The 24,597-nt window shown below is 43.8% G+C and overlaps 1 protein-coding gene across 2 annotated transcripts in view; it reads left to right on the top strand.

Moving 5' to 3' along the window:
- kcnh3 (potassium voltage-gated channel, subfamily H (eag-related), member 3) overlaps positions 1-24,597 on the top strand; it is a 248,801-nt gene that overhangs the window by 183,268 nt on the left and 40,936 nt on the right. For both annotated transcript variants that reach the window (XM_046369023.1, XM_046369033.1), the window contains 3 exons: positions 1,798-2,178; positions 9,789-9,988; positions 10,886-11,135. In XM_046369023.1, coding sequence (XP_046224979.1) covers positions 1,798-2,178; positions 9,789-9,988; positions 10,886-11,135 — 831 coding nt within the window. The remainder of the gene's footprint in view (positions 1-1,797; positions 2,179-9,788; positions 9,989-10,885; positions 11,136-24,597) is intronic.

Genomic DNA, 24,597 nt, shown 5'->3' with positions numbered 1-24,597 from the left:
GCTACACTCGCAATAACATCTGCTGACCATGTGTATGTGACCAATAACATTTGATTTGATTTGAGATGTTCGATCGGGTTGTCCTGGCTGTGTGCGTAGGGTTCTTGGTCATCTCCCTGACCAAGGCCCTTCTCCCGATTGCTCAGTCTGGCCAGGATGCCAGCTCTAGAAAGAGTCTTGGTGGTTCCTAACTTCTGCCATTTAAGAATGATGGAGGCCACTGTGTTCTTGGGGACCTTCAATGCTGCAGAAATATGTTGGTACCCTTCCCCAGATCTATGCCTCGATACAATCCTGTCTCGGATCTTTACGGACAATTTGTTGAACCACATGGCTTGGTTTTTGCTCTGTGGGACCTAATTTTTTGCCTTTCCAAATGTCCAATCAATTGAACTTACCACAGGTGGACTCCAATCAAGTTGTAGAAACATCTCAAGGATGATCAATGGAAACAGGATGCACCTGAGATAATGTTTGAGTCTCATAGCAAAGGGTCTGAATACTTATGTAAATAAGGTATTTCTGTAGTTTAAAAAAACATAGGTTTATTCTGTGTAGATTGATGAGGAAAACAATTAATAGAATCCATAAGGCTGTAACGTAAAAAATGTGGACAATGTCAAGGGGTCTGAATACTTTCCGAATGCACTGTATAATGTTATCAATAAACATTTGAAGATGAAATATACTTTACATGTTGTCAACAATCTAAGCCGACCCAGTCTGCTTTGCCCCATAGTAGCGTACGTGTTGGTTTGGTTGCGAGACAGCCAACCCGTCCATAGAGGTCTGTGCTGGAGTTCAGCACCATGGACAGCATCATGCCTGCGCAAAGGAGAAGGGGGTATGTGAAGTACCCTGGACAGAGGCAGATCAACTGTAGGAGGTAGATGAGAGAGAGAGTAGAGTAGGTTCAGAACCTTGGACAAGGGCAGAGGAGGGGTTGTCAGAGAGTTAGTTCAGGAACCATGGAGAGCAAATCAATTTTATCTGGCTTTGCTGTGGACAGAAAAGCTGACTGAGAAAGTTCTCCCAAGTGCTTAGATAATTTGTTATGTTCACACAGCCACACAAGCAAACCTATTCAAAAGACCTACCCCAGTGCACAAACAAACACATTGATAAAGAAATATATTCACACACGTACCCCTACATACTGACACACTCGTCACACAAATCAGCACAATCACACCCTTTATTCATCCATTCTGTTCCACAAATCATTTACATTGACATGTTAGTCATTTAGCAGACGCTCTTCTCCAGAGTAGTGAGTGCATACATTTTCATACTTTTTCGCACTGGTACCCTGTGGGGATGCGCAATGCTCTTCCAACTGAGCGACACGGGACCACGTCCTAGAAATGCTAGCTTGCCTAATGACAAGCTAATTAGGTAACAACTGATGTGTTACATTCCTAATGATTTTTTTTTCTCATTCAGTTCACTGAGGCTACCCAGAGACATGCATTACCAGTGGGCCTGCATGGCTCTCTGACAGGTTGGGTCAGCTTCAAGGTGTGTGCGTACATTGGGTCTGCATGCAAGGCTCTCTGACAGCCTAGCTCAATTACAAGGTCAAAGCTACAGCTACATCCCCAATGAGTGTGTTTCTGTGGATCACTGTCCACAATGTATTAATCATATAATAATCTCTTCTTTTTTTTCTCCTCCTCTCTCTCTCTCTCCCCTCCCTACCTACCTATCCTCTACCCCTACATCTCTTATCCCTCTCTCTTTCCCCCTCCTTCTCTCCCCCTCCTTCTCTCCCCCTCCCTCTCTCTCCCCCTGTCTCAGGTTGGCTACACGAATTGGGAAAGCGTCTGGGCACCCCTTATTTTGTATCTCCCCTGGCCACTCTGGCTCCTGATTTGCTGCAGCCTGCAATCGTTGACTCCCTGCATGCCAACAGCAGCCAATGGAATGTGTCCGGGTCGGAGCTGGCGGGGCGAGACTCGTGGAACGCCAGCCAGTGGAACGTCACGTGGATGGGGGCTGGGGTGGGGGTCAGGGTGGGTCAGGGTGGAGGGATGCTGGGTGGGGGTCCGTCAGTGAGGAGCTCCTACGTGACGTCTCTGTACTTCGCTCTGAGCAGTCTGACCAGCGTGGGCTTCGGAAACGTCTCAGCCAACACAGACTCAGAGAAGATCTTCTCCATCTGCACCATGCTCATAGGAGGTGAGTCCCTGGAGATACAACAGGAACATTATTGGTTAGTGAGAATGTCAGGTTTCAGTGGTGTCAGGGGATAGATAAACCATCTGCTGTGTGCCTCCTCTCCTGTCCCTCTCTGGTGTATTCTGTTTAGAACTAGACCACTGATTCTACAGCTATTCAACAATGCTATGGCATATTGTCATTAGCTAAGACATAACTGAGAGCTCTCACTCACTCACTCACACACACACACACACACACACACACACACACACACACACACACACACACACACACACACACACACACACACACACACACACACACACACACACACACACACACACACACACACACACACACACACACACACACACACACACACACACACACACACACAAATGTCATTATGTGCAAATAGTTCAAGTACAATATGGGAAAAAATATATATATATAAATATGGGTTGCATTTACACTTCACTGGTTGACCTTATCTTGTGGCAACAGGCAATATTGCTCCTGTGATGGCACACTGTGGTATTTCCCTCAATAGATATGATGGAAACGTGGTTGGTTTTCGAACCCTTTGTCGATCTGTGTAATCTGAGGGAAATATGTGTCTCTAATATGGTCATATATTTGGCAGGAGGTTACAAAATGCAGCTTAGTTTCCATCACATTTTCTGGGCAGTGTGCACATAGCCTGCCTTCTCGAGTGCCAGGTCTGCCTATGGAGGCCTTTCTCAATAGCAAGGCTATGCTCACTGATATGCTCACTGAGTCTGTACATAGTCAAAGCTTTCATTAAGTTTGGGTCAGTGGCAGTGGTCAGGTATTGTGCCACTGTGTACTCTCTGTTTAGGGACAAATAGCATTCTAGTTTGGAAATAAAAATTTTTTTTTGCCAATTTTAACCGCACACTTGTTGTTTGTGTACATGGATATTATAACGCTGTATGTTTTTCCCCCAACACCACTTTCCATCAATTTGTATAGCAGACCCTCATGCCAAATTAAATCAATTTGGTTGTGTAGGGTGAATACGTGGTCTGTCGTACAATAATTTGTTAAACAGCCAATTGGACATTTGCTCAGTACATTGTTTTCACAAGTTATCTCTGAAATGTTTCAAAATAAAACACCTGCAATATCACATTTACATAAGTATTCAGACCCTTTACTCAGTACTTTGTTGAAGCACCGTTGGCTGTGATTCTTTTCTGCAGATACTCTCAAGCTCTGTCAGGTTTGATGGGGAGCATTGCTGCACAGCTATTTTCAGGTCTCCAGAGATGTTTGATCGGGTTCAAGTCCAGGCTCTGGCTGGGCCACTCAAAGACATTCAGAAACTTGTCACATTCAGAAACTGGGCCACTCTTGCATACTCTTGGCTGTGTGCTTAGAGTCGTTGGCCTGTTGGAAGGTGAACCTTCATCCCAGTCTGAGGTCCTGAGCGCTCTGGATCAAAGATCTCTCTGTACTTTGCTCTGTTCATCTTTCATCTTTCCCTAGATCCTGACTGGTCTCCTTGTCACTGCCGCTGAAAAAGATCCCCACAGCATGATGCTGCCACCACCATGCTTCACCGTAAGGATGGTGCCAGGTTTCCTCCAGACATGACACTTGGCATTCAGGCCAAAGAGTTCAATCTTGGTTTCATCAGACCAGATCATCTTGTTTCTCATGGTCTGAGAGTCTTTAGGTGCCTTTTGACAAACTCCAAGCGGCCTGTCATGTTCCTTTTACTGAGGAGTGGCTTCCGTCTGACCACTCTACCATAAAGGCTTGATTGGTGGAGTGCTGCAGAGATGGTTGTCCTTCTGGAAGTTTCTCCCATCTCCACAGAGGAACTCTGGAGCTCTGTCAGAGTGACCATCAGGTTCTTGGTCACCTCCGTGCAGCCAACTCTAGGAAGAGTCTTGGTGGATTCAAACTTCTTCCATTTAAGAAAGATTGGAGCAGGTGGACTCCAATCAAGTTGTAGAAACAACCTCATGGGTTGGTTTTTGGTCTGACATAAACTCTAATAAATTTGTGGGACCTTATATAGACAGGTGTGTGCCTTTCCAAATAATCTCCAATCAATTGAATTTACAACAGGTTGACTGCAATCAAGTTATGATCAATGGAAACAGGATGCATTTGAACTCAATTTCAAGTCTCATGGTAAAGGGTCTGAATACTTGTTTTTATTTATAATGAATTTGCAAAAAAATCAAAAAACCTGTTTTCGCTTTGTCATTATGGGGTATTGTCATTATGAGGTATTGTCATTATGGGGTATTATTATTATGGGGTATTGTCATTATGGGGTATTGTCATTATGGGGTATTGTCATTATGGGGTATTGTCATTATGTGGTTTTGTCATTATGGGGTATTGTCATTATGGGGTATTGTCATTATGGGGTATTGTCATTATGGGGTATTGTTATTATGGGGTATTGTCATTATGGGGTATTGTCATTATGGGGTATTGTCATTATGGGGTATTGTCATTATGGGGTATTGTTATTATGGGGTATTGTCATTATGGGGTATTGTCATTATGGGGTATTGTTATTATGGGGTATTGTCATTATGGGGTATTGTTATTATGGGGTATTGTTATTATGGGGTATTGTCATTATGGGGTATTGTTATTATGGGGTATTGTCATTATGGGGTATTGTCATTATGGGGTATTGTTATTATGGGGTATTGTGTGTAGATTGCTGAGGATTTTTTTCCCCTCAATTGAATCCATTTTAGAATAAAGCTGTAACATAACAAAATGTGGAAAAAGTCGAGGGATATGAAACGTTTGTACAAACCTACTCATTCCAGGGTTTTTCTTTATTTTTACTATTTTTTACATTTTAGAATAATAGTGAAGACATCAAAACTAGGAAATAACACATATGGAATCATGTAGTAACCAAAAAAGTGTTCAACAAAACAAAGTAGATTTTAGATTCTTCAAAGTAGCTACCTTTTGCCTTGATGAAAGTTTTGCACAGTTTTTTTCATCTGTACAAACAATAGTACGCAAGTATAAACACCATGGGACCACCAGCCGTCATACCACCCAGGAAGGAGACGCGTTCTGTCTCCTAGAAATGAACTTACTTTGGTGCAAAAAGTGCAAATCAATCCCAGAACAACAGCAAAGGACCTTGTGAAGATGCTAGGACGAAGCCACTGCTCCAAAACCTCCATAAAAAAAGCCAGACTATGGTTTGCAACTGCACATGGGGACAAAGGTCGTACTTTTTGGAGAAATGTCCTCTGGTCTGATGAAACAAAAATAGAACTGTTTGGCCATAATGACCATTGTTATGTTTGGAGGAAAAAGGGGGAGGCTTTCAAGCCGAAGAACACCATCCCAACCGTGAAGCACAGGGGGGGGGGGCAGCATCATGTTGTGTAGGTGCTTTGCTGCAGGAGTGACTGGTGCACTTCACAAAATAGATGGCATCATGAGGACGGAAAATGATGTGGATATCTTGAAGCAGCATCTCAAGACATCAGTCAGAAAGTTAAAGCTTGGTCTCAAATGGTTCTTCCAAATGGACAATGACTCCAAGCATACTTCCAAAGTTGTGGCAAAATGGCTCAAGGACAACAAGTCAAGATATTGGAGTGGCCATGACAAAGCTCTGACCTCAATCCCATAGAAAATGTGTGGGCAGAACTGAAAAGGCGTGTGCAAGCAAGGAGGCCTACAAACCTGACTCAGTTACACCAGCTCTGTCAGGAGGAATGGGCCAAAATTCACCCAACTTGTTGAGGGAAGCTTGTGGAAGGATACCCGAAATGTTTGATCCAAGTTAAACAATTTCAAGGCAATGCTACCAAATACTAATTGAGTGTATGTAAACCTCTGACCCACTGGGAATGTGATGAAAGAAATAAAACCTCAAATAAATCATTCTCTCCACTATTATTCAGACATTTCACATTCTTAAAATAAAGTGGTGATCCTAACTGACCCAAGACAGCAAATTTTTACTAGGATTAAATGTCAGGAATTGTGAAAAACTGAGTTTAAATGTATTTGGCTAAGGTGTATGTGTAACAGTATAATTTTAAACCGTCCCCTCGCCCATACCCGGGCGCGAACCAGGGACCTTCTGCACACATCAACAACAGTCACCCTCGAAGCGTCGTTACCCATCGCTCCACAAAAGCCACGGCCCTTGCAGAGCAAGGGGAAACACTACTTCAAGGTCTCAGAGCAAGTGACGTAACCGATTGAAACGCTATTTAGCGCGCACCGCTAACTAAGCTAGCCGTTTCACATCCGTTACATATGGAATCTTCCGACTGTAGGTCCCCCAGTACCAGGTCCTTCAAATTGCTCATGGATGCTCTCTATGCCCCATAGTTTTAGTGAATGCAGGCTTAGACTACATCTCCCATGAGGCCACACCACAGAGAACAAGCACTTTCCTGGTCCCATTTTAGGATGATTTAAAATGGAAACATTCTCCTCAGATTTAAAAACAGCAACGTTTTGGTAGTAAATTGCCTTTTCTAGGGCTTCTTGCAAATGGAACAAATGTCAATAATGTAACTAGAGAGTGGTGGATGTTTGCATGCCAAATGGCACCCCATTTCACATGGTACCCTATGGGCCCTGATCAAAAGTAGTTAACTTTTTAGGAAATAGGGGGCCATTTGGCATGCTGTACTTCCAGTCTAGTTCTTATTTAGTTAGAGTGGGGCAGTAAAGGTCTGATTCATGAGATAGAGATGTGGTGATTTTTAGGGGTGGGTGCATTGATGAGAGAGGACATATTCTCAGGCCACTTTAAAACCAAGTGTGGTTAGACACACCCACACAACCCCCCCCCCCAGACACACAACACACAACCACATACACACATACAGTAAATCCTGCCCATTGTCTCATTAGAATATGTACAGTAAATATGTAAAAATAGGACATTTGTTTAACCTGCCCTGCCTGGAGAGTTGAGGTTTAAACACAGCCGAACTAGCTCCAGTCCTATACTATAACGTAACTGTGACGATATGCCAGACAGATGGAGAGCATTGCCTGAAACAGAGAGAGACAGCCTCACGGGGAGAAACAATAGGCATACACAACAACCTGTCTACCCAGAACCAGACTGTTACACAATAACAATAACAATGATGAAACCATCCAGGATCATTGGACCGGGATAATCACTGTCTGTCTAATAGTTCAGGGGAGAGTGGCCCTGTCCATGTGGCTGCTTCAATTGGCTCTAATGGTTAACAATCCATGTACACACACACTTCAACACCCTCGTTAGCGGCGCCTCCCTCAGACACACACCCTCACACTCAACCTCAATCACTGATGTAAACACACACACACATTCTTGCAAACCCCCAAACAACCACCCACACAATCACACAGAGTCAAAGTGTTCTGTTCCATCAGTGCAGAGTGAGTGTGTGTGTGTAGCTCTCAGACTGCAGATCAGATCACAGTCAGCCTGGAACCTCATCTCTCCCCTCCGCAGTAGCTGTCAGCATAGAGAGAGAGAGAGAGAGAGAGAGAGAGAGAGAGAGAGAGAGAGAGAGAGAGTGGAGAAGGAGAGAGAGAGGGGAGAAGAGGAGAGAGAGAGAAGAGGAGCGAGAGAGGGGAGAGAGAGAGGAGAAGAGGAGAGAGAGAGTGGAGAGGAGGAGAGAGAGGGGGGAGAAAAATAGAGAGAGAGAGAAAGGGAGAGCGAGAGAGAGAAAGGGAGAGCGAGATAAGGTGGGAGAGGGGGTGTTAGAAAGGGGTGAGCCATAATCAGACAGAGAGAGAGAGAGAGAGAGAGAGAGAGAGAGAGAGGAGAGAGAGTGGAGAAGGGAGAGAAGGGGAGAAGAGGAGAGAGAGAGAGAAGAGGAGCGAGAGAGGGAGAGAGAGAGAGAGAGAGAGAGAGAGAGAGAGAGAGAGAGAGAGAGAGAGAGAGAGAGAGAGAGAGAGAGAGAGAGAAGCAGTGAGATTGGCACATCTCTATTTTGGCAGGGGTATGCTATTGAAATGCTGTGAGCAGTGAACCTCCTTTAAGTATGACTGACAGCTATTTTCCGAGCTTGGTACATAAGATTATTGTGCATCTAATATCTATATGTGCAGTACATTCGGAAAGTATTCAGACCTCTTGACTTTTTACTCATTTTGCTACGTTACAGCCTCATTCTAAAATGGATTAAATAGTTTTACCCCCTCATCAATCTACACACAACGCCCCATAATGACGAAGCAAAAAGAGGTTTTTGTTAAATGTATTAAAAATAAAAAACTTAAATATCATATTTACGTAAGTATTCAGACCCTTTAATCAGTATTTTGTTGAAGCACCTTTGGCAGCGATAAAGGCCTTGAGTCTTCTTGGGTATGACACTACAAGCTTGGCACACCTGTATTTGGGGAGTTTTTCCCATTCTTCTCTGCAGATCCCCTGAAGCTCTGTCAGGTTGGATGGGGAGCGTCGTTGCACAGCTATTTTCAGGTCCAGTCTCTGGCTGGGCCACTCAAGGACATTCAGAGACTTATCCCGAAGCCACTCCTGCGTTGTCTTGGCTGTGTGCTTAAGGTTGCTGTCCTGTTGGAAGGTGAACCTTCGCCCCAGTCTGAGGTCCTGGGCGTTCTGGAGCAGGTTTTCATCAAGGATCTCTCTGTACTTTTCTCCATTCATCTTTCCCTCGATCCTGACTAGTCTCCGAGTCCCTGCCACTGAAAAACATCCCCACAGCATGATGCTGCCACCCCCATGCTTCACCGTAGGGATGGTGTTAGGTTTCCTCCAGACGTGACGCTTGGCATTCAGGCCAAAGAGTTAAATCTTGGTTTCATCAGACCAGATAATCTTGTTTCTCATGGTCTGAGAGTCCTTTAGGTGCCTTTTGGAAAACTCCAAGTGGGCTGTCATGTGCCTTTTACTGAGGAGTGTCTTCCGTCTGGCCACTCTACCTTAAATGCCTGATCGGTGAAGTGCTGCAGAGTAGAAGAGCCTTGGTGGTTCCGAATGTCTCCATTTAAGAATGATGGAGGCCACTGTATTGATGGGGAGCTTCAATGCTACAAAAATGTTTTGGTGCCCTTCCTCAGATCTGTGCATCGACACAATCCTGTCTCGGAGCTCTACGGACAATTCCTTCGACTTCCTGGCTTGGTTTTTGCTCTGACATGTACTGTCAACTGTGGGACCTTATATAGACAGGTGTGTGCCTTTCCAAATCATATCCAATCAACTGAATTTACCACAGGGTGGACTCCAAACAAGTTGTAGAAATATCTCAAGGATGATCAATGGAATCAGGATGCACATGAGCTACATTTCGAGCAAAGGGTCTGAATATTTATGTAAATAAGGTATCTGTTTTTTGGGGTTTTTAATAAATCAGTTTTTTCTTTGTCATTATGGGGTATTATGTGTAGATTAATGAGGGAAAAATGTGTTTTTGGGGTCTGAATACTTTCCGAATGCACTGTATATGAAACTGTTTTCACACACACACACACACACACACACACACACACACACACACACACACACACACACACACACACACACACACACACACACACACACACACACACACACACACACACACACACACACACACACACACACAAACATTAACCAGTCCTTGTCCCTCTGCCTCCAGCCCTGATGCATGCGGTGGTGTTTGGTAACGTGACCGCCATCATTCAGAGGATGTACTCTCGGCGCTCCCTCTACCACACCCGTACCAAGGACCTGAAGGACTTCATCAGGGTCCACCGCCTGCCCAAAGCCCTGGAGCAACGCATGCTGGAGTGTTTCCAGACCACCTGGTCAGTCAACAACGGCATCGACGTCAGTGAGGTGGGTTAGAACAACAGAAGTCTCTCACTATCACTCACGCCTTGCTCTCACTGTCACTCACGCCTTGCTCTCACTGTCACTCACGCCTTGCTCTCACTGTCACTCACGCCTTGCTCTCACTGTCACTCACGCCTTGCTCTCACTGTCACTCACGCCTTGCTCTCACTGTCACTCACGCCTTGCTCTCACTGTCACTCACGCCTTGCTCTCACTGACTCTCTCTGTCACTCACGTCTATGCTCTCACTGTTTCTCACGTCTATGCTCTCACTGACTCTCTCTGTCACTCACGCCTTGCTCTCACTGTCACTCACGCCTTGCTCTCACTGACTCTCTCTGTCACTCACATCTATGCTCTCACTGTTTCACACGTCTATGCTCTCACTGACTCTCTCTGTCACTCACACCTTGCTCTCACTGTTTCTCACGTCTATGCTCTCACTGACTCTCTCTGTCACTCACACCTTGCTCTCACTGTTTCTCACATCTATGCTCTCACTGTTTCTCACGTCTATGCTCTCACTGACTCTCTCTGTCACTCACACCTTGCTCTCACTGTTTCTCACGTCTATGCTCTCACTGACTCTCTCACCTTCACTCTCACTGTCTTTTCTCTTTCCCCTCCCTCCTCAATCTTTCTTCTCTCTCTCAATCTCGCTCTTCTCTATCTCTTCTCTCTCTCTCTTCTTTCGCTCTGTCATGTTTTCTTTTCAATGCTGCAGTTGGTTCCTCCTGTGTTGATTCTTCTGTCAGTTCTGTCAGTTTTCTCAAGTCCTATCACTAGTTTTGCCTCTCTTCCCCCTGTGCCACCTTTTCAACTTTCCATCTCATCTGTCAATCCCCTCTGTCCCAACTCAATCGCTCATATTTGATTCCCTTTCTCATTTTGCTTCACTAGTTGTTGAAGGACTTCCCAGATGAGCTGAGGGCAGACATCGCCATGCACCTGAACAAAGAGCTGCTGCAGCTGCCGCTGTTTGAGTCGGCCAGTAGGGGGTGTCTGCGCTCCCTGTCCCTCATCATCAAGACGTCGTTCTGCGCCCCGGGGGAGTATCTCATCCGCCAGGGAGACGCCCTGCAGGCCATCTACTTTGTCTGCTCTGGGTCCATGGAGGTGCTGAAGGACAACACTGTGCTGGCTATACTGGGTAAGGAAACTTAGTGCACACACACACACAGACATGCACACACACACATACACACTCACATGCACACACACATGTCGTTGGAAAAGTCATTCATGGCCACGTAATGAAATAACAAATTAACATTCAAGTACCCTGACCTACACACACATGCACAGACACACGTGCACAGACATACGTGCACAGACACACGTGCAGAGACATACGTGCACAGACACACGTACACAGACACACGTGCACAGACATACGTGCACAGACACACGTACACAGACACACGTGCACAGACACACGTACACACACAGAGTTGAGTGTGTGACAGACTTACAAAGGATCATTTCCCAGTAGCCTGGCCCAGTAGACTGCCCCAGTAGACTGCCCCAGTAGACTGGCCCAGTAGACTGGCCGAGGTGACGTTCACTCAGACAGACCTGGAGACTGACCCAGTAGACTGGCCCAGTAGACTGGCCGGGTAGACTGGCCGAGGTGACGTTTGCTCAGACAGACCTGGAGACTGGCCCAGTAGACTTGCCCAGTAGACTGGCCCAGTAGACTTGCCCAGTAGACTGGCCCAGTAGACTGGCCGAGGTGACGTTCACTCAGACAGACCTGGAGACTGGCCCAGTAGACTGGCCCAGTAGACTGGCCCAGTAGACTGGCCGAGTAGACTGGCCGAGGTGACGTAGTACTGTACAGACACTGCTCTACAGACACTGAGCTACAGAAGTTGTATTCCCCCTGTGGTATTCCCCCCTGTTGTGGTCCTTCTGTAGCTCAGTTGGTAGAGCATGGCGCTTGTAACGCCAGGGTAGTGGGTTCGATCCCCGGGACCACCCATACGTAGAATGTATGCACACATGACTGTAAGTCGCTTTGGATAAAAGCGTCTGCTAAATGGCATATATTATTATTATTATTACTATACATGTCAGAGCTCAGTGTCTGTTCAGTACCATGCTATACATGACATCAGAGCTCAGTGTCTGTACAGTAACATGCTATACATGACGCCAGAGCTCAGTGTCTGTACAGTAACATGCTATACATGTCAGAGCTCAGTGTCTGTACAGTAACATGCTATACATGTCAGAGCTCAGTGTCTGTACAGTAACATGCTATACATGACGCCAGAGCTCAGTGTCTGTACAGTAACATGCTATACATGACATCAGAGCTCAGTGTCTGTTCAGTAACATGCTATACATGTCAGAGCTCAGTGTCTGTACAGTAACATGCTATACATGACATCAGAGATCAGTGTCTGTTCAGTAACATGCTATACATGACATCAGAGATCAGTGTCTGTTCAGTAACATGCTATACATGACATCAGAGATCAGTGTCTGTTCAGTAACATGCTATACATGACATCAGAGATCAGTGTCTGTTCAGTAACATGCTATACATGTCAGAGCTCAGTGTCTGTACAGTAACATGCTATACATGTCAGAGCTCAGTGTCTGTTCAGTAACATGCTATACATGACGCCAGAGCTTAGTGACTGTACAGTAACATGCTATACATGACGCCAGAGCTTAGTGACTGTACAGTAACATGCTATACATGTCAGAGCTCAGTGTCTGTACAGTAACATGCTATACATGACGCCAGAGCTTAGTGACTGTACAGTAACATGCTATACATGTCAGAGCTCAGTGTCTGTACAGTAACATGCTATACATGTCAGAGCTCAGTGTCTGTACAGTAACATGCTATACATGACATCAGAGCTCAGTGTCTGTTCAGTAACATGCTATACATGACATCAGAGCTCAGTGTCTGTTCAGTAACATGCTATACATGACATCAGAGCTCAGTGACTGTATAGTAACATGCTATACATGTCAGAGCTCAGTGTCTGTACAGTAACATGCTATACATGACATCAGAGCTCAGTGTCTGTTCAGTAACATGCTATACATGACATCAGAGCTCAGTGACTGTATAGTAACATGCTATACATGTCAGAGCTCAGTGTCTGTACAGTAACATGCTATACATGTCAGAGCTCAGTGTCTGTACAGTAACATGCTATACATGACGCCAGAGCTCAGTGTCTGTACAGTAACATGCTATACATGTCAGAGCTCAGTGTCTGTACAGTAACATGCTATACATGTCAGAGCTCAGTGTCTGTACAGTAACATGCTATACATGTCAGAGCTCAGTGTCTGTACAGTAACATGCTATACATGACGCCAGAGCTCAGTGTCTGTACAGTAACATGCTATACATGACATCAGAGCTCAGTGTCTGTTCAGTAACATGCTATACATGTCAGAGCTCAGTGTCTGTACAGTAACATGCTATACATGACATCAGAGCTCAGTGTCTGTTCAGTAACATGCTATACATGTCAGAGCTCAGTGTCTGTACAGTAACATGCTATACATGACATCAGAGCTCAGTGTCTGTTCAGTAACATGCTATACATGACATCAGAGCTCAGTGTCTGTTCAGTAACATGCTATACATGTCAGAGCTCAGTGTCTGTACAGTAACATGCTATACATGACATCAGAGCTCAGTGTCTGTTCAGTAACATGCTATACATGTCAGAGCTCAGTGTCTGTACAGTAACATGCTATACATGTCAGAGCTCAGTGTATGTTCAGTAACATGCTATACATGACATCAGAGCTCAGTGGCTGTTCAGTAACATGCTATACATGACGCCAGAGCTCAGTGTCTGTACAGTAACATGCTATACATGACATCAGAGCTCAGTGACTGTATAGTAACATGCTATACATGACATCAGAGCTCAGTGTCTGTACAGTAACATGCTATACATGTCAGAGCTCAGTGTCTGTACAGTAACATGATATACATGACGTCAGAGCTCAGTGGCTGTACAGTAACATGCTATACATGACATCAGAGCTCAGTGTCTGTTCAGTAACATGCTATACATGATGTCAGAGCTCAGTGTCTGTTCAGTAACATGCTATACATGATGTCAGAGCTCAGTGTCTGTACAGTAACATGCTATACATGACATCAGAGATCAGTGTCTGTACAGTAACATGCTATACATGTCAGAGCTCAGTGTCTGTTCAGTAACATGCTATACATGATGTCAGAGATCAGTGTCTGTACAGTAACATGCTATACATGACATCAGAGATCAGTGGCTGTTCAGTAACATGCTATACATGATGTCAGAGATCAGTGTCTGTTCAGTAACATGCTATACATGATGTCAGAGCTCAGTGTCTGTACAGTAACATGCTATACATGACGCCAGAGCTCAGTGTCTGTACAGTAACATGCTATACATGTCAGAGCTCAGTGTCTGTACAGTAACATGCTATACATGTCAGAGCTCAGTGTCTGTACAGTAACATGCTATACATGTCAGAGCTCAGTGTCTGTACAGTAACATGCTATACATGACATCAGAGCTCAGTGTCTGTTCGGTAACATGCTATACATGTCAGAGCTCAGTGTCTGTACAGTAACATGCTATACATGTCAGAGCTCAGTGACTGTACAGTAACATGCTATACATGACGCCAGAGCTCAGTGTCTGTACAGTAACATGCTATACATGACATCAGAGCTCAGTGTCTGTTCAGTAACATGCTATACATGACGCCAGAGATCAGTGTCTGTACAGTAACATGCTATACATGTCAGAGCTCAGTGTCTGTACAGTAACATGCTATACATGTCAGAGCTCAGTGTCTGTACAGTAACATGCTATACATGACGCCAGAGCTCAGTGTCTGTACAGTAACATGCTATACATGTCAGAGCTCAGTGTCTGTACAGTAACATGCTATACATGTCAGAGCTCAGTGTCTGTACAGTAACATGCTATACATGTCAGAGCTCAGTGTCTGTACAGTAACATGCTATACATGACATCAGAGCTCAGTGTCTGTTCAGTAACATGCTATACATGACATCAGAGCTCAGTGTCTGTTCAGTAACATGCTATACATGTCAGAGCTCAGTGTCTGTACAGTAACATGCTATACATGACATCAGAGCTCAGTGTCTGTTCAGTAACATGCTATACATGACATCAGAGCTCAGTGTCTGTTCAGTAACATGCTATACATGTCAGAGCTCAGTGTCTGTACAGTAACATGCTATACATGACATCAGAGCTCAGTGTCTGTTCAGTAACATGCTATACATGTCAGAGCTTAGTGTCTGTACAGTAACATACTATACATGTCAGAGCTCAGTGTATGTTCAGTAACATGCTATACATGACATCAGAGCTCAGTGGCTGTTCAGTAACATGCTATACATGACGCCAGAGCTCAGTGTCTGTACAGTAACATGCTATACATGACATCAGAGCTCAGTGTCTGTACAGTAACATGCTATACATGTCAGAGCTCAGTGTCTGTTCAGTAACATGCTATACATGACATCAGAGCTCAGTGGCTGTTCAGTAACATGCTATACATGACGCCAGAGCTCAGTGTCTGTACAGTAACATGCTATACATGACATCAGAGCTCAGTGACTGTATAGTAACATGCTATACATGTCAGAGCTCAGTGTCTGTACAGTAACATGCTATACATGTCAGAGCTCAGTGTCTGTACAGTAACATGCTATACATGACATCAGAGATCAGTGTCTGTACAGTAACATGCTATACATGACGTCAGAGCTCAGTGTCTGTTCAGTAACATGCTATACATGACATCAGAGCTCAGTGGCTGTTCAGTAACATGCTATACATGACATCAGAGATCAGTGTCTGTTCAGTAACATGCTATACATGACATCAGAGCTCAGTGGCTGTTCAGTAACATGCTATACATGACGCCAGAGCTCAGTGTCTGTACAGTAACATGCTATACATGACATCAGAGATCAGTGTCTGTACAGTAACATGCTATACATGTCAGAGCTCAGTGTCTGTTCAGTAACATGCTATACATGATGTCAGAGATCAGTGTCTGTACAGTAACATGCTATACATGACATCAGAGATCAGTGTCTGTACAGTAACATGCTATACATGTCAGAGCTCAGTGTCTGTTCAGTAACATGCTATACATGACATCAGAGATCAGTGTCTGTACAGTAACATGCTATACATGTCAGAGCTCAGTGTCTGTTCAGTAACATGCTATACATGTCAGAGCTCAGTGTCTGTTCAGTAACATGCTATACATGATGTCAGAGATCAGTGTCTGTACAGTAACATGCTATACATGACATCAGAGATCAGTGTCTGTACAGTAACATGCTATACATGTCAGAGCTCAGTGTCTGTTCAGTAACATGCTATACATGATGTCAGAGAACAGTGGCTGTACAGTAACATGCTATACATGTCAGAGCTCAGTGTCTGTTCAGTAACATGCTATACATGATGTCAGAGATCAGTGTCTGTACAGTAACATGCTATACATGACATCAGAGATCAGTGTCTGTACAGTAACATGCTCAGTCAGAGCTCAGTGTCTGTTCAGTAACATGCTATACATGATGTCAGAGAACAGTGTCTGTACAGTAACATGCTATACATGTCAGAGCTCAGTGTCTGTACAGTAACATGCTATACATGTCAGAGCTCAGTGTCTGTACAGTAACATGCTATACATGACATCAGAGCTCAGTGTCTGTTCGGTAACATGCTATACATGTCAGAGCTCAGTGTCTGTACAGTAACATGCTATACATGTCAGAGCTCAGTGACTGTACAGTAACATGCTATACATGACGCCAGAGCTCAGTGTCTGTACAGTAACATGCTATACATGACATCAGAGCTCAGTGTCTGTTCAGTAACATGCTATACATGACGTCAGAGATCAGTGTCTGTACAGTAACATGCTATACATGTCAGAGCTCAGTGTCTGTACAGTAACATGCTATACATGTCAGAGCTCAGTGTCTGTACAGTAACATGCTATACATGACGCCAGAGCTCAGTGTCTGTACAGTAACATGCTATACATGTCAGAGCTCAGTGTCTGTACAGTAACATGCTATACATGTCAGAGCTCAGTGTCTGTACAGTAACATGCTATACATGTCAGAGCTCAGTGTCTGTACAGTAACATGCTATACATGACATCAGAGCTCAGTGTCTGTTCAGTAACATGCTATACATGACATCAGAGCTCAGTGTCTGTTCAGTAACATGCTATACATGTCAGAGCTCAGTGTCTGTACAGTAACATGCTATACATGACATCAGAGCTCAGTGTCTGTTCAGTAACATGCTATACATGACATCAGAGCTCAGTGTCTGTTCAGTAACATGCTATACATCAGAGCTCAGTGTCTGTACAGTAACAGCTCATGACATCAGAGCTCAGTGTCTGTTCAGTAACATGCTATACATGTCAGAGCTCAGTGTCTGTACAGTAACATACTATACATGTCAGAGCTCAGTGTCTGTTCAGTAACATGCTATACATGACATCAGAGCTCAGTGGCTGTTCAGTAACATGCTATACATGACGCCAGAGCTCAGTGTCTGTACAGTAACATGCTATACATGACATCAGAGCTCAGTGTCTGTACAGTAACATGCTATACATGTCAGAGCTCAGTGTCTGTTCAGTAACATGCTATACATGACATCAGAGCTCAGTGGCTGTTCAGTAACATGCTATACATGTCAGAGCTCAGTGTCTGTACAGTAACATGCTATACATGACATCAGCTATACAGCTCAGTGCTATACATGTCAGAGCTCAGTGTCTGTACAGTAACATGCTATACATGACATCAGAGCTCAGTGTCTGTACAGTAACATGCTATACATGACGTCAGAGCTCAGTGTCTGTTCAGTAACATGCTATACATGACATCAGAGCTCAGTGGCTGTTCAGTAACATGCTATACATGACATCAGAGCTCAGTGTCTGTTCAGTAACATGCTATACATGACATCAGAGCTCAGTGGCTGTTCAGTAACATGCTATACATACATGACAGTCAGATGACATCAGAGATCAGTGTCTGTACAGTAACATGCTATACACATCAGTGTCTGTTCAGAGCTCAGTGTCTGTACAGTAACATGCTATACATGACATCAGAGATCAGTGTCTGTACAGTAACATGCTATACATGTCAGAGCTCAGTGTCTGTTCAGTAACATGCTATACATGACATCAGAGATCAGTGTCTGTACAGTAACATGCTATACATGTCAGAGCTCAGTGTCTGTTCAGTAACATGCTATACATGTCAGAGCTCAGTGTCTGTTCAGTAACATGCTATACATGATGTCAGAGATCAGTGTCTGTACAGTAACATGCTATACATGACATCAGAGCTCAGTGTCTGTACAGTAACATGCTATACATGTCAGAGCTCAGTGTCTGTTCAGTAACATGCTATACATGATGTCAGAGAACAGTGGCTGTACAGTAACATGCTATACATGTCAGAGCTCAGTGTCTGTTCAGTAACATGCTATACATGATGTCAGAGAACAGTGGCTGTACAGTAACATGCTATACATGACATCAGAGATCAGTGTCTGTACAGTAACATGATATACATGATGTCAGAGCTCAGTGTCTGTTCAGTAACATGCTATACATGATGTCAGAGCTCAGTGTCTGTACAGTAACATGCTATACATGACATCAGAGATCAGTGTCTGTACAGTAACATGCTATACATGACATCAGAGATCAGTGTCTGTACAGTAACATGCTATACATGTCAGAGCTCAGTGTCTGTTCAGTAACATGCTATACATGATGTCAGAGATCAGTGTCTGTACAGTAACATGCTATACATGTCAGAGCTCAGTGTCTGTTCAGTAACATGCTATACATGATGTCAGAGATCAGTGTCTGTTCAGTAACATGCTATACATGACATCAGAGATCAGTGTCTGTACAGTAACATGCTATACATGTCAGAGCTCAGTGTCTGTACAGTAACATGCTATACATGACGCCAGAGCTCAGTGTCTGTACAGTAACATGCTATACATGTCAGAGCTCAGTGTCTGTACAGTAACATGCTATACATGTCAGAGCTCAGTGTCTGTACAGTAACATGCTATACATGTCAGAGCTCAGTGTCTGTACAGTAACATGCTATACATGTCAGAGCTCAGTGTCTGTACAGTAACATGCTATACATGACATCAGAGCTCAGTGTCTGTACAGTAACATGCTATACATGTCAGAGCTCAGTGTCTGTACAGTAACATGCTATACATGACATCAGAGCTCAGTGTCTGTTCAGTAACATGCTATACATGTCAGAGCTCAGTGTCTGTTCAGTAACATGCTATACATGATGTCAGAGCTCAGTGTCTGTACAGTAACATGCTATACATGACATCAGAGATCAGTGTCTGTACAGTAACATGCTATACATGTCAGAGCTCAGTGTCTGTTCAGTAACATGCTATACATGATGTCAGAGCTCAGTGTCTGTACAGTAACATGCTATACATGACATCAGAGATCAGTGTCTGTTCAGTAACATGCTATACATGATGTCAGAGATCAGTGTCTGTTCAGTAACATGCTATACATGATGTCAGAGCTCAGTGTCTGTTCAGTAACATGCTATACATGACATCAGAGATCAGTGTCTGTACAGTAACATGCTATACATGTCAGAGCTCAGTGTCTGTAACAGTAACATGCTGTATACATGCTATACATGTCAGAGCTCAGTGTCTGTACAGTAACATGCTATACATGTCAGAGCTCAGTGTCTGTACAGTAACATGCTATACATGTCAGAGCTCAGTGTCTGTACAGTAACATGCTATACATGATGTCAGAGCTCAGTGTCTGTACAGTAACATGCTATACATGTCAGAGCTCAGTGTCTGTTCAGTAACATGCTATACATGATGTCAGAGCTCAGTGTCTGTACAGTAACATGCTATACATGACATCAGAGCTCAGTGTCTGTACAGTAACATGCTATACATGTCAGAGCTCAGTGTCTGTTCAGTAACATGCTATACATGATGTCAGAGCTCAGTGTCTGTACAGTAACATGCTATACATGACATCAGAGATCAGTGTCTGTACAGTAACATGCTATACATGACATCAGAGATCAGTGTCTGTACAGTAACATGCTATACATGTCAGAGCTCAGTGTCTGTTCAGTAACATGCTATACATGATGTCAGAGATCAGTGTCTGTACAGTAACATGCTATACATGTCAGAGCTCAGTGTCTGTTCAGTAACATGCTATACATGATGTCAGAGATCAGTGTCTGTTCAGTAACATGCTATACATGACATCAGAGATCAGTGTCTGTACAGTAACATGCTATACATGTCAGAGCTCAGTGTCTGTACAGTAACATGCTATACATGTCAGAGCTCAGTGTCTGTACAGTAACATGCTATATCAGACATACAGTAACATGCTATACAGCCAGAGCTCAGTGTCTGTACAGTAACATGCTATACATGTCAGAGCTCAGTGTCTGTACAGTAACATGCTATACATGTCAGAGCTCAGTGTCTGTACAGTAACATGCTATACATGACATCAGAGCTCAGTGTCTGTACAGTAACATGCTATACATGTCAGAGCTCAGTGTCTGTACAGTAACATGCTATACATGACATCAGAGCTCAGTGTCTGTTCAGTAACATGCTATACATGATGTCAGAGCTCAGTGTCTGTTCAGTAACATGCTATACATGATGTCAGCTCAGTGTCTGCTCAGTGTCAGAGATCAGTGTCTGTACAGTAACATGCTATACATGCTCAGTGTCTGTTCAGAGCTCAGTGTCTGTACAGTAACATGCTATACATGACATCAGAGATCAGTGGCTGTTCAGTAACATGCTATACATGATGTCAGAGCTCAGTGTCTGTTCAGTAACAGTGTAGTAACATGCTATACATGATGTCAGAGCTCAGTGTCTGTTCAGTAACATGCTATACATGACATCAGAGCTCAGTGTCTGTACAGTAACATGCTATACATGTCAGAGCTCAGTGTTTGTCAGTAACATGCTATACATGAGTAAGCTCAGTGTCTGTACAGTAACATGCTATACATGTCAGAGCTCAGTGTCTGTACAGTAACATGCTATACATGTCAGAGCTCAGTGTCTGTACAGTAACATGCTATACATGTCAGAGCTCAGTGTCTGTACAGTAACATGCTATACATGTCAGAGCTCAGTGTCTGTACAGTAACATGCTATACATGTCAGAGCTCAGTGTCTGTACAGTAACATGCTATACATGACATCAGAGCTCAGTATCTGTTCAGTAACATGCTATACATGTCAGAGCTCAGTGTCTGTACAGTAACATGCTATACATGTCAGAGCTCAGTGACTGTACAGTAACATGCTATACATGACGCCAGAGCTCAGTGTCTGTACAGTAACATGCTATACATGACATCAGAGCTCAGTGTCTGTTCAGTAACATGCTATACATGACGTCAGAGATCAGTGTCTGTACAGTAACATGCTATACATGTCAGAGCTCAGTGTCTGTACAGTAACATGCTATACATGTCAGAGCTCAGTGTCTGTACAGTAACATGCTATACATGACATCAGAGCTCAGTGACTGTACAGTAACATGCTATACATGTCAGAGCTCAGTGTCTGTACAGTAACATGCTATACATGTCAGAGCTCAGTGTCTGTACAGTAACATGCTATACATGTCAGAGCTCAGTGTCTGTACAGTAACATGCTATACATCAGAGCTCAGTGTCTGTACAGTAACATGCTATACATGACATCAGAGCTCAGTGTCTGTTCAGTAACATGCTATACATCAGAGCTCAGTGTCTGTACAGTAACATGCTATACATGTCAGAGCTCAGTGTCTGTTCAGTAACATGCTATACATGACATCAGAGCTCAGTGGCTGTTCAGTAACATGCTATACATGACGTCAGAGCTCAGTGTCTGTTCAGTAACATGCTATACATGACATCAGAGCTCAGTGACTGTATAGTAACATGCTATACATGTCAGAGCTCAGTGTCTGTACAGTAACATGCTATACATGTCAGAGCTCAGTGGCTGTTCAGTAACATGCTATACATGTCAGAGCTCAGTGGCTGTTCAGTAACATGCTATACATGACATCAGAGCTCAGTGGCTGTTCAGTAACATGCTATACATGTCAGAGCTCAGTGGCTGTTCAGTAACATGCTATACATGACGCCAGAGCTCAGTGGCTGTTCAGTAACAGCTATCAGTGTCTGTAACAGTAACATGCTATACATAACATGCTATACATGTCAGAGCTCAGTGTCTGTTACAGTAACATGCTATACATACATCAGAGCTCAGTGTCTGTACAGTAACATGCTATACATGACATCAGAGCTCAGTGTCTGTACAGTAACATGCTATAACATGTAATATATGCCATTTAGTCAGAGCTCAGTGTCTGTGCATACAGTAACATGCTATACATGTCAGAGCTCAGTGTCTGTACAGTAACATGCTATACATGACATCAGAGATCAGTGTCTGTTCAGTAACATGCTATACATGTCAGAGCTCAGTGTCTGTACAGTAACATGCTATACATGACGCCAGAGCTCAGTGTCTGTACAGTAACATGCTATACATGACATCAGAGATCAGTGGCTGTTCAGTAACATGCTATACATGATGTCAGAGCTCAGTGTCTGTTCAGTAACATGCTATACATGACATCAGAGATCAGTGTCTGTACAGTAACATGCTATACATGTCAGAGCTCAGTGTCTGTACAGTAACATGCTATACATGACGCCAGAGCTCAGTGTCTGTACAGTAACATGCTATACATGTCAGAGCTCAGTGTCTGTACAGTAACATGCTATACATGTCAGAGCTCAGTGTCTGTACAGTAACATGCTATACATGTCAGAGCTCAGTGTCTGTACAGTAACATGCTATACATGACGCCAGAGCTCAGTGTCTGTTCAGTAACATGCTATACATGTCAGAGCTCAGTGTCTGTACAGTAACATGCTATACATGACGCCAGAGCTCAGTGTCTGTACAGTAACATGCTATACATGACATCAGAGATCAGTGGCTGTTCAGTAACATGCTATACATGTCAGAGCTCAGTGTCTGTACAGTAACATGCTATACATGACGCCAGAGCTCAGTGTCTGTACAGTAACATGCTATACATGACATCAGAGATCAGTGTCTGTACAGTAACATGCTATACATGTCAGAGCTCAGTGTCTGTACAGTAACATGCTATACATGACGCCAGAGCTCAGTGTCTGTACAGTAACATGCTATACATGTCAGAGCTCAGTGTCTGTACAGTAACATGCTATACATGACGCCAGAGCTCAGTGTCTGTACAGTAACATGCTATACATGTCAGAGCTCAGTGTCTGTACAGTAACATGCTATACATGTCAGAGCTCAGTGTCTGTAACATGCAGTAACAGTGTCTGTACAGTAACATGCTATACATGACATCAGAGCTCAGTGTCTGTTCAGTAACATGCTATACATGTCAGAGCTCAGTGTCTGTACAGTAACATGCTATACATGTCAGAGCTCAGTGACTGTACAGTAACATGCTATACATGACGCCAGAGCTCAGTGTCTGTACAGTAACATGCTATACATGACATCAGAGCTCAGTGTCTGTTCAGTAACATGCTATACATGACGCCAGAGATCAGTGTCTGTACAGTAACATGCTATACATGTCAGAGCTCAGTGTCTGTACAGTAACATGCTATACATGACGCCAGAGCTCAGTGTCTGTACAGTAACATGCTATACATGTCAGAGCTCAGTGTCTGTACAGTAACATGCTATACATGACGCCAGAGCTCAGTGTCTGTACAGTAACATGCTATACATGTCAGAGCTCAGTGTCTGTACAGTAACATGCTATACATGTCAGAGCTCAGTGTCTGTACAGTAACATGCTATACATGTCAGAGCTCAGTGTCTGTACAGTAACATGCTATACATGACATCAGAGCTCAGTGTCTGTTCAGTAACATGCTATACATGTCAGAGCTCAGTGTCTGTACAGTAACATGCTATACATGTCAGAGCTCAGTGACTGTACAGTAACATGCTATACATGACGCCAGAGCTCAGTGTCTGTACAGTAACATGCTATACATGACATCAGAGCTCAGTGTCTGTTCAGTAACATGCTATACATGACGCCAGAGATCAGTGTCTGTACAGTAACATGCTATACATGTCAGAGCTCAGTGTCTGTACAGTAACATGCTATACATGTCAGAGCTCAGTGTCTGTACAGTAACATGCTATACATGACACCAGAGCTCAGTGTCTGTACAGTAACATGCTATACATGTCAGAGCTCAGTGTCTGTACAGTAACATGCTATACATGTCAGAGCTCAGTGTCTGTACAGTAACATGCTATACATGTCAGAGCTCAGTGTCTGTACAGTAACATGCTATACATGACGCCAGAGCTCAGTGTCTGTACAGTAACATGCTATACATGACATCAGAGCTCAGTGTCTGTTCAGTAACATGCTATACATGTCAGAGCTCA

This window comes from Oncorhynchus gorbuscha, linkage group LG01, assembly GCF_021184085.1.
Source record: "Oncorhynchus gorbuscha isolate QuinsamMale2020 ecotype Even-year linkage group LG01, OgorEven_v1.0, whole genome shotgun sequence".
NCBI classification, from domain to species: Eukaryota; Metazoa; Chordata; class Actinopteri; order Salmoniformes; family Salmonidae; genus Oncorhynchus; species Oncorhynchus gorbuscha.
Note: the sequence above shows the minus strand (reverse complement) of the source record. Positions and strands in the feature narration are given on the sequence as shown.